Source organism: Equus caballus, chromosome 6 (genome assembly GCF_041296265.1).
Source record: "Equus caballus isolate H_3958 breed thoroughbred chromosome 6, TB-T2T, whole genome shotgun sequence".
Classification (NCBI taxonomy): Eukaryota; Metazoa; Chordata; class Mammalia; order Perissodactyla; family Equidae; genus Equus; species Equus caballus.
Window position 1 is genome coordinate 63,775,768 of NC_091689.1, and position 13,095 is coordinate 63,788,862.

A 13,095-nucleotide genomic window follows, 5' to 3' on the forward strand; every position below is an offset into this window, starting at 1 on the left:
GGGCCGGCCCCAAGATGAATATTTTTAATTTCACAGAAGAGTATAATGAATTGAACCTGACCTGTGAGTCTGATCGCAGCTCCATGAATAACCAGCTATCGTTTAAATCCTCTGGACATCAGTGTTCTCATGACCTGCTTGTAGGATTCTTGGGTTCTGGGGCTCCACTTCTAGGGTTCCTACCACTTGTAGCTCAAGCAGAGGCTTACTGGAGAGAGGATTTCCACATCAGTAGGCAGTTGGACTGAATGACTTTTATGGTGTATTTCCATTTTAAGACTGAATAATTCTATGACACTTCTAGAAGACAATTCGTTTGCTTCTATCAAGGTTAATTTTAAATACCCAAGGGTAATAATAGTTTAGCTGCTCCAGCCTACTTTGTTCTCCTGATTTTCCATTTCCACAAATCATGCATTGAGAATACCATTCTCAGAAGTCATTGTTTTCTTTCTCCTTTCCTCAGTCCCCAAATTTAAAGATGTTCAAAGTTTGTGATATAAATTAAGGCACAGGGGGTTAGGAATTGTCATGTTAAACTGGTTATAAATTCTCTTTATAGCAACAACTGAATCACCAAGAAAGAAGTTAATTAAGGGACAACTCCTTGGCTTGCTGTTTCAGGTAAAAATAAAACCAACCTGTGATGTTTGTGTACTGTGGGGAAGATGTCCAATTTGAATAAGGTTTTGAAGATAATTTATGATGTAGAATAATTTTAGTCATAAAATTAAATAACCAACTGAGAGGAAAATGCTCTGGTGGACTTGATTCTCTTGTGCACTGAAAGCATTTAGAAAAACAGGAGAGGAGAACTCACATTAGTGAGTGGCTCTTCATAACATCTTTCAAAGAGAAAGCATTTCAGAATGTACTATGTCTGTTAGCAAAGGGCCAGTTTTTCAGTCCTAGGCACCTCGTTTCTGATAGTCTTGAATGGGCTTTGCTGGTTACTGTCTCTTTTTTCTAGATTTAAATTAAACTTTCCACTTCTTTCTGTCTGGATATCTCAAGATATCCTTGGGAGAGTTGCAGGTATTTCTTTCCCTTGTGACATTTGGTGAATTTCTCCTTTTTGTTCGTAAAGGAAGAACATAAGGAATAGCAAGGTTGGCACTGGCGGAAGGGACTGGAGGAGGGAAGAAAGAAGGGTGATATTTGCATATATCTGTTTCTAGGGCATAATGCAGACACATCTGTTTAAGCAGAAAAAAAATTGTTCATGTGGGAGATTAGCTAGGCAGAGTGCCTAAAAGCCTTCTACGATAAATTGAACTGGAAAAACTTCCCTATCTAAATATGCTTTAATCATCTCAAGAACCAATAAAATTTTCCATTACAATGGAACTATGATAGATATATATCTACCTCTTGGACTAAGGCCACAATTTTATTGCTATAAAATTTTCACAGACGCCATTTTCACTGATGTGAGTTACACGCCCAAAGAGCTTCCTTGGCGTCTGCCTAAAGATTTCAATGACAAAGCCATTCAGTTTCCTGTCCCTGCTCTTTGGATTTCATTCCTAGAACAAGTAACGGGGAAAATGCAAGGAGAGGTTTACCATGACAAATTTGTTCCCTTAAAGTAGAACACAAAATAAAGAACTGGTCCGTTTACCCTCCTCAGGTAGCCTCATATCTTCTCTTAAGTCTAATATGTCTTGTATCTTCGACTCTGGCATCATTCTGTCTTTGAATACACTCCATCATCTTCTCAAGACAGAGCTGTTTAGATGAGGAATTTCCTCACTATGGTCCCTTGTCCTGCTCAGATAGAATTCAACAACCTCTTCAAGAACAACTGGTAAGTTTAAGCTTTTTGAGACGATTTAAAGTGTCAATGGTAAATCAACTACTATTTCAAAATAGAAAGTTAAGTCCAATAGGTATAAGTCGTCTTAGAGCCCTGCACAGCTTTTCTTTGAGCGAGTGTCAGATGAAGCAATGGATGCTTGCTGTTTTCTTTATCACACACATGCACACAATCTGGCTAGACTCTAAGAAATGGTAATATTTTAAATTTTTTTATTGCAGTATCACGAAGAAGAATTATATAACTAAGCTTGCCCCTAAACTATACCTCTTTCCTCAAAGCCTTTGTTTATGTGAAAGCGTTGATTATTGGGAATTGACGATGTTATCATTCTGTTAAATTATTGAACTGTGATTTTTAATAAGAATTTTATATATATATATATTACGATTTTGTTCTTTTCCTTTTTCTCCCCAAAGCCCCCCGGTACATAGTTGTATATTCTTAGTTGTGGGTCCTTCTAGTTGTGGCATTTGGGATGCCGCCTCAGCATGACCTGATGAGCAGTGCCATGTCCGTGTCCAGGATTCAAACCGGCAAAACCCTGGGCCACCACAGCGGAGCGGGTGAACTTAACCACTCAGCCATGGGGCTGGCCCCCAAGAGTTATAATTTTTTTCCTGCTTTTTCTCTCCAAATCCCCCCATACATAGTTGTATATTTTAGTTATGGGTCCTTCTAGTTGTGGCATGTGGGATGCCGCCTCAGCATGGCTTGATGAGTGGTGCCGTGTCCACGCCCAGGATCTGAACCAGCGAAACCCTGGGCCGCCAAAGTCAAGCACACGAATTTAACCACTCGCCTATGGGGCTGGCCCCAAGAATTATATTTTACGTATAGATTATGCGTTTTGATCAAAAGCATGAAAGCTTTGTTACTTGGCATCATTGATTTTCTTCCTGACCTCTCTCACAGGGTTATTTGAGACCAGTGATATTCTTCCCACCTTTGGAGATGAAGAGAGTAGATTATGAAATATGTTATGTTATACCCTTTTAGATAGCTGATACTACTTGATTTTCTGTTCAGAAGCAGTGTTGCCATAAACTATATAGTGGTCAAGACGCCAGAATACATCAGACGCCCCTGACCTTCAAACATACATGCTGGTACACACCTCTGCTGGGTAAGCACGGATCGCCCCTCTCCTCTGCCCTACCAGGCATAGCTGAGGTAGGGTTATTTTTGAAAGGGACAAATAATTAATCACAATTATATTTGTATAGGAAGAGTTGTTGAATACTTGGATACTTATCCTTGAATTCAGTTAATCAAATTATGTTTGAGCGCCTACTCTGTGCAAGGCTCCATGTTATGTATAATAGAGAATAAGTCCTAAAATAGGTCACAGTTTATTGGGGAGATAAGACCTGAGCTCAGAGAACTCAGAGAAGGCTCCAGAGAAGAAACGAGAGTTGAACCAGGCCTTGAAAGATGAGTTACATTCGGAAAAGCAAAAATCATAGGCAAGTATTCCAATTGGGGAGAATGACATGAAGCAAAAAAACAAACAAAAACAGAAGTAAGCATGCAAAAGCCTTAAGTGTTTGCGGAAGAGTCAAAGCTGGGCAAGTCATTTTTGAAACAGGAGTTGGGTTTGGATTCAGTAGAATATAAGTTTGGAGCAGCTTGTGGCTCAAATTGTGGAATCTTACTCAATGCCAGGCTAAGAAGAATGAGGTTTATCTTAGGAAATGCTCAAAGTAGTGACATCTTTCATCACAACCTGGATGTGGTTGAAAGCAAAAGTTAGCAGTGGTTCCGAAATGAAAAAAGAAATGAGATGATTATCAAGATAAACTTAAGAAGGAATAAAAAGAAAGTAGAGTGATTTATGGATCACTTCAACTAGAGAAGGGAAAACTGCTACTGCCACTAATGGAGTGGCCATTTTGTGTCAGACTATACATTGGTCTTTATAGAAATGATTTTACTCACATTCACTCAGTGATAATACAACACAACTACAATGACGACAGCACTTACAGAGTGCCTGCTGTGTGCCAGGCACGGTTTTCTGCTTTTAACCTATCTATTAACTCATTTAATCCACACCACATCCCTTCGAGGGAGATGCTAATATATTTCCCACTTTAAAGATAAGGAAACAGAGGAAAATTGAGTTAGTAATTTGCCCAAGGTTATGTCTCACTTCATATGTAAGTAAACTGAGGCTCAGAGCCGTTTAGTTATTTATTAAAGACCATACAAGTGGTATATGGCAAAACCAGGATTTGAACTGAAAAATTGTCGTTGACTCCAAAGCCAGTGTTTTTTTCTATTAAACTCTGCTGCTTCCTATACGCAGAAAAACAAACAAGATGGTTTCCTCCAAAAAAAGAAAACAGTTTGTCACCCTATTTCCTACACCACTCTTTGATGCCTTCCAATTGCAATGTCAAACTATTTTCTCTTCAGGAGTTTCTGTAAAGGACCAGATAGTAAATATTTTAGGATTTGCAGGCCCTATGGTTTCTGCAGCAACTATTCCATTTCACTGTTTTAGCACACAAGCAGCCATGGAAAATACTGAATGAACGAGTCTGGCTGTATTCCAATAAAACTTTATTTACAAAAACAGGAGACTGGCTGGATTTTGCCCTCTGGCTGCAAATTGTTGACCCCTCTAGTCACTTAATAAGCAATGGATTTTTTGTCTCCCCTCCCTACCCACATCCGCTGCTTTAAAAAAAATTATTTACACCCTATATAACTAGGCCTCAAGAGGGGGGAGGGTTATGTTAAAATGTGAATAGAATTGGATTGACTTCTCCTTTTTCAGAAATGGTCCAAACTCTCAAGAGGGAAAGAATTTATCTATATACGTATATATACATAAAATTTGAACCAGAAATAAATTTCTATTTTTATTTTTTTCTGCAGATGCCTTGCATCTGGATAGTCTTACAACGATTCCAAGGCTGGAATTGACACCTTTCTCATGTTTGGCCAACCGAATCCATGCTTCATGTGAAAGACCTAAATATGGAGAAATAGAGGATGGTGCTTTGGATGTGACTGAAAGACCCGGGTAAGTTAAAAAGCAAAATATACTTACCCTCCTCTTCATGGGCGTCCTATTCCTATTGCCTAACCTTTTAATCAGTTAGATTTTCATATCCTGAGATCATAACCTCTTGATTGTGGAACTTACATCGTGGAACTTCTCTAACTTTGTGAAAATTGGCAATTTTAAAGCAAAGATATCTCTGTAGTTTTCTTAAATTGCAGTTTTCTTGCTCTTTTGAATTTCGTATAATATCCAAGTTAGGCTACCTAAAATGTTTCCCCATTTTTAGGAATATACTACATACTGTGAAGTTAATGTATTTAGATAGGTTTTGATCATATTTCTTTTCCTTCACACTGAAGGTTAACGAGCCTTTGGGAACCTCTCTCTGTCCCCGCCCCAACCATCTCCCAAAGCGCGTCTGCGCTTCTTTACCGTTCTGAGTACACAGACTGCCCTTCCTTAGGAAAAGTGCAGAAATGTCAGGGGCATTTGTGAGCACTGTCCACCCCAAGGAACTTTCCTATCTGTATCGAGGGTGAGGAAGCAAGACTTTGAATTGCAAATTCTTCATTTTCATTTTTGGCTAGGTTCTTGATAGTTTGTAACCTCTCTCTTCTGGAGGTGGGAGCTCTCTTTCATTATGTCTTACTTAAGCCATGAACTTAATTGGAAATTTGGTAAAACTGATGTGGGGGAGGGGCGCTATGTTATAGTTTGGTATCTGCTAAAATTTGCAGTTTTTCCATGTGCAGTACGGAATTTTACTGTCTCTTGGCAGGTGCCCAGGCCCTGTAGCTGGCCCCCACCAGGGAACAGATCTTTCAGGTTGCATCAGGATGAGTGATGACCTAAGTATGAACGTGAGTATTGGACTATGTTTCAACTTCATTTTTAGTACTGTCATATCTTGGTCCCCTTCTATGGGTAGTCTTTTTTTTTTTTTCAATATTATGGACACTCTTATAGCAAGTATGAATCTTATACTTGGAAACTCAGAAGCATGAGAAATGCCAACCTTTGATGGCAATAAATTAAAATTCAGTCATTTAGGGGCTTTCTACCCCTTCTATAGTGTAAACTTAAGGATATACAACCCAAAAAAGGTTTTGATGAAGTGTGCTGAACTTTTTGTTTAAGAGGCAGGCTGGTTTGGGACTTAAATTCACTAATGGCTGTAAGAAGTCTCAGGTCCCATTGACTCTCTAAGAATTGAGGTCAAGGCTAGATAAGCTTTGAGGTGCTAGTACTTTGTAATAAGTCACAAAGTAGGGCAATTCCCACAGAGTATACATTGCTGCAGTTAGGTGCCAATGGTGCTTCTCTACCCAAGAAGAGAATAACGATGATAGATAACTGAGGCCACCTAGGCAAACTCCCCAGGTCATGGAGACGTGTCTTGAGCGCCTGCCTTGATCTACAGTCTGAGCCTGAGCTTCATGATCTCTCCGTCAAATGGACCAGAGATTTCTATTCAGGATCTGGCAATCCATCTTTCTTTCTTGTCTTTTTTATTTTCCATAGCTTTATTGAGAGAGAATTCACATACCAAACAATTCATCTATTTAAATTGTTCAATTAAATACTTTTTTTTTTAAATATTGGCACTTGTGCTAACATCTGTTGCCCATCTTCCCACCCTCCCCCTTCTTCTTCTCCCCAAAGCCCCCTGGTACATAGTTGTATATTCTAGTTGTGAGTGCCCCTGGTTGTGCTATGTGGGATGCCACCCCAGCATGGCTTGATGAGTGCTGCCGTGTCTGTGCCCAGGATCTGAACCAGCGAAACCCTGGGCCACTGAAGCAGAGCGTGCAAACTTAACCACTTGGCCATGGGGCCGGCCCCCTAAATGCTTGTAAACATATTCACAGTTATGCAACCATCACCACAATCTATTTTAAAATATTTTGATCATACCCAGAAGAAACCTCATACCCATTAGCAGTCTATCCCTATTCCCCCTTCCCCAAATCCCCAGCCCTAGGCAACCACTAATCTACTTTCTGTTTCCATAGATTTGTCTATTCTGGATATCTCATATAAATGGGAGAATACAATAGGTGACCTCTTGTGACTGGTTTCTTTCACTTAGTATAATGTTTTCACGGTTCACCCATGCTGTAGCATGTTATCAGTACTTCATTCCTTTTTATGACTGAATAATATTCCAGTGTATGGATGTACCACATTTCGTTTATCCATTCATCAGTTGATGAGCACTTGGGTTGTTTCTGTTTTCGGGCTAATGTGAATCATGCTACTATGAACATCAGTGTATAAGTTTTTGTGTAAACATGTGTTTTCAATTCTTTTGGGCATACCTCTAGGAGTGGAATTGCTGCATCCTGTGGTAACTCTATATTTAACATTTTGAGGAACTGCAAAACAGATTTCCAAAACAGCTACAGCATTTTACATTCCCATTAGTAATGTATGAGCATTGCAGTTTCTTCACATCCTTGTCAGCACTTGTCTATTTTTTTGCTTATAGGCATCTTAAAGGGTGCGAAGTGGTACCTCGTTGTGGTTTGGATATGCATTTCCCTGATGACAAATGATGTTGAGCTCTGTTGCGTGTACCTGTTGGTCATTGTATATCTTCTGTGGAGATATGTCTACCCAGATCTTTTGCCCATTTTAAAAATTGGGTTATTTTTCTCTTTACAACTGCGTTCTATGTGTTGTTCTTATTCTTTCTTTTAAGTATGTGTAGCTGACATTTTTCTGTTCCTCGGTAGCTATCCTATAGAATAGCTAAGGGAAGGAAAGAAAAAGGAAATGAATCTAGTTTGCTATTTCTTAGCAGCTCTTGTACAGTTTTAATAAAGGAAGTTGAACTTGGAAGGTTACAGGATGTTTGGTTATTAGTAATTTCCCTTTTATCTGGCACTGATTTCACCAAGAAAGGGGAAGAAACAAACATCAGTTGTGTAACAGGTACTTTGTAGGAAAGCATTTCCACATGCCGTGTCATTAATCCTCTCCACAACTCTGAGTGCTAAGTATTCTTTGCTTTTTATAGAAGAAGCAACTGAAGTTCAGAGAGGTGAAATAACTTACCCTCGATCCTCAACTACTAAGTAGCAAATCTAGGATTCAAAGTCAGGTTTGTCTAGCTTCAAAGGATAAACCCTTTTCACAACCCCTCTTAGTACACTGAATTTAGACATTTCAATCCGAATAATCACTCATAGTTAGCTTGAAAGTGATTTTTTGGCTAAGAAATGTGCTGCCTTAAATATCTAAAAGGACCTCCTGATCTACCCTCATTAGGCTATGTGACCAAGTTGTTTTTGACTATGGTCTTGATACCCATTAAGAATAGGAGCTAACAAAGATTGCAATAGAAACAGCTGTCAAATGCTCCTGGGAAATGTACGGGTTCCCTGAAGGTTTCATACTGTCTTCTGTGCCGTTTCTTCTGCAGTTCCCAGGAACTAGTCTGTCTGCTGTGGATGATACCATCAATTCTCACCATTCTCTTTCTGGGCTTCTGCTCCACTGAAGAATCTGTGCAGCCTGTTCGCTGCACGGTTCACTCCCTCATGCCTGTCCCATGAGCAAATCCCTACCTCCCATCCTTTCATGCCTGCCACGCCCATCTCTTAAACACAGAGAGAGCTCTCCTTAGAAAATGGTTCCTAAGCATTCTCATTAAGTACAGGGAATTAGAATGAAATGTGAGATAAAAATTTAATCCATGTTTATCCCAGTGACCCATAAATCATGGTGTTTTCTTAACTCCTTGGCTTTAAACTGTGGGATTTTTGTCACTCTTGAGAGCTTCATAACAAACAACTTGACCTGGTATTCAAGGCACTCTCTAATCTGATTACCATCTAACTTTCCATTCTTTCCCCATCACTGCCTTATAGTTGTCCCTACTTGTTAGCCCAAGCAGGTAGCGTGTATTGTCAGAATATATCACACCTGCCTGTTTATGCTGTCTTCTCTACCCGGAACACTGAACACTTTCCACGTCTCAAAATGCTGTGTGACCGTCAAGGCCCATTTCAAAAACCAACTGTTTCATAAAATGTTTCTTGTGGTAGTGAGAAATGTTGACAATCAGGCATCTCCAGTCCTTCCTGAGGTGCAAATTGTAATGGATTAAGAGGTTTTTCCTAATCCATTAGGTGAGGTTTTTCCCAGTTTCTTCCTCTGGGTAACTCTGGAAAAGTCCTGGCTTTCAGGCCTCAGTTTCCTCATTTCTCAACATTCCCACTCAGGAAAAAATAAGTTCGCTCCCTTCTTTTAGACCCCAGTAACTCTTTGTGCTCCCCTTATTGTCACCTGTATTCTGATTGCATTGTAGTTCTTTGTTTTCTTATATTTTTCTTGTATTAAATTATAAGCTTGGTGGAGAGTGCCTTTGTTTGACCATTAACCAGTGTGCATCTAGCATCCTGCATAGATGTGGTGTCCAGTAGCCATCCCATTAATATTTGTTGAACGTCTATTTACTTATTTATTTTTGTACTCCCTACAGGGTCTATTTAAAACGTTGAGAGTGAGAATTCAATGAACTCGTTGAATTGACAGCCTTGTCATATCACTTTCTGACTCCTTTCTTTGGACTGGTGTTCCCGAGAACTTGAGATTTATTTTTTATTCCTCTCACATATTTGTAGAGGAAGCTACATTGTCACATCTCTTTCAGAAAGCACAGTGTAAGAGAAAAGTGAACATCAGTAGTCGTAGGAGGATCTTTGAGTGATTAAAGGGCTCTAACAAGATTAATATCTCAAAAAGGACATCTCTAAAATAATTTGGGGCCCAGTTTGGGACGTTCTTGGGGAGAACAGAGGTACTTTACTGACCCAGTGAAATTCATTTATTTGGAATATTTTAGTGTAAAGAGGAAAGAAGGAAATAAATCATTTCTAGTCCCCATCTTTTGGAGATTCAGACTGAAATATTTGTGGAAAAAATGTTTATGATATCTGAGATTTGCTTCAAAACAATGCAGGGATGGGTTTAGTGGGTGACAGTATACATGAAGCGAGATTGGCCGTAGGTTGATAATTGTTGAATCTGCAGAATGGGTACACAAAAGTCAATTATTCTATTCTGTCTACTTTTGTGTTTATTTGAATTTTTTCCCAGTAATGACAGAATTTTTAGCCACATAGCCTAGATTTGGTTTCAGGTGGGTCTGGAATTAAGGCTGGATTTGTTATTTATTAGCTAAGTGAACTTGGACAAGTGGTCTGTTTCAATTTACTTGTGTGTCCTGTGAAACAGAAATATTACTTTGCAAGGTTCTTTTGAGGATTCAAATACACATGTACACAGATTGCATATGTACATTTATATATACGTGTCTGCAACAGCTAAGTTCTGGCCTAACCAGTCCGTGGAAACAACCAAGTAGGTCCTATTTAGAGGAAAGACAAATCTCAGTGCTCTTTTTCCCCACTTGCTGATGAATAGGAAGGCCTTTTTGTTTCATGGAATCCCATCTCAACATTTCCAAGAATCTCTAGGAGTGTATACCAGTATATCCCAGTGTTCTTCAGGCCTCACCACTTAGTGGGTGCCAGGGAAGGACACTGAACCTCCTGAGAGATCGTGGGGAAGGCAGTTGGTTTCCCCACTCACATCTGTTCAGTCCTTTTTGTTCATTGTCCACACTGCCCACAGGCCCTGCCTGCTCCACTGCTGGCCTTTTCGTAACTCTATGTCTGGACCTTTGACTATCTCCTCTCCCTGATCAGTAGAGAGATGGTGCTCCCTTCTTGTTTCAGCAAGGAGTCCTCCCGTGCTGTTGGGTAGACTCCTGTGATGTGGTTGTTAGAATTATCCTCTACTTATCAAGGCACAGATAATCCAGCAGGGCTGGGAGACACGCTGCTTGATGGGTAGCACAGTCTCCCACTGAATCGAGAATTGTTGCTCCTGTCAATAGCTAGACCCAGCTGTTCATTTGGCCCAACTTCCTCAATTCTTCCTCACGCTTAGCAGTTTCTCTCAGGGGCCCAGTTATCTCTCCTTATAGTCTGTCTTCCTTTCCTTATTCACTGCTCCCACCATTGAGTCTGAACAACAACCAAATGGTTTCTGGGCCTTTGCAAAACTGGACGTGTGATTTAGGTACCTGTGTGTGTGCCTAAACACTCCAGGAATTAAGAAGTTTCATGAAAATTCTGTGACCATGAAACTGATTCTCCCCTGTACCTACTCCAGTCTCAGATCTGACACCACTACAACATTTTATAACATATGTAAAGTACCTGATTCATAGTAAACACTGAGAAAATATCTATCACCCAGAATTAGAATTATCAGCAGTGTGAACCTCAGAGGATACCTTGTCAGAGGTGAGGGGATACGAAACGGAATTTCTGCTTTTCCTTTGGCTGTTAACAAAAAAATCACCTAACCAAATGTTAAGTGCCACTCCTTTGAGGTCTCCTTCATGTGTTTACACATTTTTGTCTAAGATGGACTGCCTCCAAGAGGAGGTGATTTATTAGGCAGAGGACAGAATCAATTCTAAAATATCTCCGAAGCTCTTCTGGCCATTGTCTGTCCTGTTCTCTCAAGTCGTGTGTGGGTGTAGCATTAATAACCTTGGAGAATAAATAACATTGCAATTACAAAATTGGAACGTGTAGAAATTGACTGATAACTGTATTATAAATTAACCTCAAAGTGGTGGGTGTGTCCCGTAGATCTGAGGGTGTGGTGTCCTTTTAGTTAGAAATTGGGGGGAAAAAAAAAACCAATGAGGAAATTTCGTTTTGTTTAGGTTACAGCGTTTATAATCTTTAGACGTTCAATTTGACACGCCTTCTCTTTTTAGAACATTGAAACCGACACTGAGTCAAGGAATTTTTTTTTTTTTGTTAGAATGAAATAAGTCTATAGAGACTCCTTTTAGTCAATTTTTCTTTTTTTCTTAGAAAACCGTATTAATTTATTTGAGTATCATCAATTGTCTGAAATAGATCTAATAGTAAAAGTTACATTGTAACAAGAGTATTTATTAGCAGAAGGGTTTCTAATCATAAAATCTGTAGATAAAGTCTCTTTTTATGTAGAAGAGCAAAAATAAAGTGACCCTGGGAGAGTATCTAGGCCTATTAGTTGCCGTTCTTAACATCTTAAAAGTTATTTCTTATTGTTCTTACTATTTTTCTATCTAAATATTGAAATGATACTACTGTGTGTGCGCGCGTGTGTGTGTGGCTTGTGTTTGCTGACCCAGCCCATGGGAGACTCTGTGTCACTTTGTTGCGTGAGTACCTTGTCTACCCCACCCTACATTAGACTCCTAATGTCTCAAGCAAATGGTCTGGACCATGGATTTCCATGTAAATGTTATGCAGGTTGATATTTGAATGGCTTAGCCAGGAGGAACATTCTTCCTGCTCTATTCTGTCGGCATGTGTCAGACTCATTGACTTGAGCCAATCCTCTACATGTAAGTCTCTCATCTGAACTTTCTTTTTCTTGCATTTAGTCAATTCCTTAATTTTCCTTGGTTTTAAAATATATCCAGTGGATTATCTTCTTCATGATCTGCCCAGGTCTTACAGTTGTTGTGTGTGGGTTAGGTTCTCCTGTGGGTCTGGGATGCTGGTTTGAATAGGGGTGACTTTTGAAGTTGGAAGAAAAGAGCACGATTGTGCAAAGCTTTTGCTGAGTTATCTCCTACCCTACTCCATATGCACAGAGGCCTGCAGGGGTATATCTCCAAATTTCATTAACTATAATCCTAAATTTTTTTAAAAATCTCCTTCTTTTGTTTGGTTGTTCTTGTAAGAAGGAAAAAATAGTTGTTAGGTCAGATTTATGAAAATCTAAGATTGAGCTGTCTTGTATATTGGGTTGTCTTCTGATCAGTGAAGTTTATAAAGATTAGTGAATTGGAAGTAATATCCAATTGCTTACCTTGGAACTGTTCCAGAACAATGCAGTAATGTATGGTTACTAAATATATGACATTCTCCAAAATCACAGAATTATTGCTTATTTAATGAATAAATATTTTTTGTTTATCAAAAGGCTTCTCACTAAAATGTTTCATATCTAAGATATGGGACAAAAGAAGGGCTTACACAGAGCATTATGGCAAATGAGACTCATTTGTAATATCATGGAGGCAATCTGTATTTTTGCTGTATTTATTATTTTGACTTCAAATAATAATTAGACTTTTTTAAAAACAAATTTTGTAGAAATAACGTGTCCCCTTTCCCTCTATATTGGAAACAAGTTTAATTAAATAGAGAAAAGCTGCATTCTTTTTCATACCTCTTAAATT

At 39.1% G+C, this 13,095-nt stretch overlaps 1 protein-coding gene across 5 annotated transcripts in view; it reads left to right on the plus strand.

Moving 5' to 3' along the window:
• Nucleotides 1–13,095, plus strand: part of IRAG2 (inositol 1,4,5-triphosphate receptor associated 2) — a 94,168-nt gene that overhangs the window by 56,680 nt on the left and 24,393 nt on the right. For 2 of the 5 annotated variants that reach the window (XM_070270085.1, XM_023643246.2), the window contains 3 exons: nucleotides 563–624; nucleotides 4,700–4,847; nucleotides 5,608–5,689. In XM_070270085.1, coding sequence (XP_070126186.1) covers nucleotides 5,666–5,689 — 24 coding nt within the window. In that variant the 5' untranslated portion in view covers nucleotides 563–624; nucleotides 4,700–4,847; nucleotides 5,608–5,665. Of the gene's footprint in view, nucleotides 1–562; nucleotides 625–1,726; nucleotides 1,808–2,845; nucleotides 2,943–4,699; nucleotides 4,848–5,607; nucleotides 5,690–13,095 lie in introns of all 5 variants that reach the window. The other 3 variants (XM_070270082.1, XM_070270083.1, XM_070270084.1) reach the window with 3 other exon arrangements.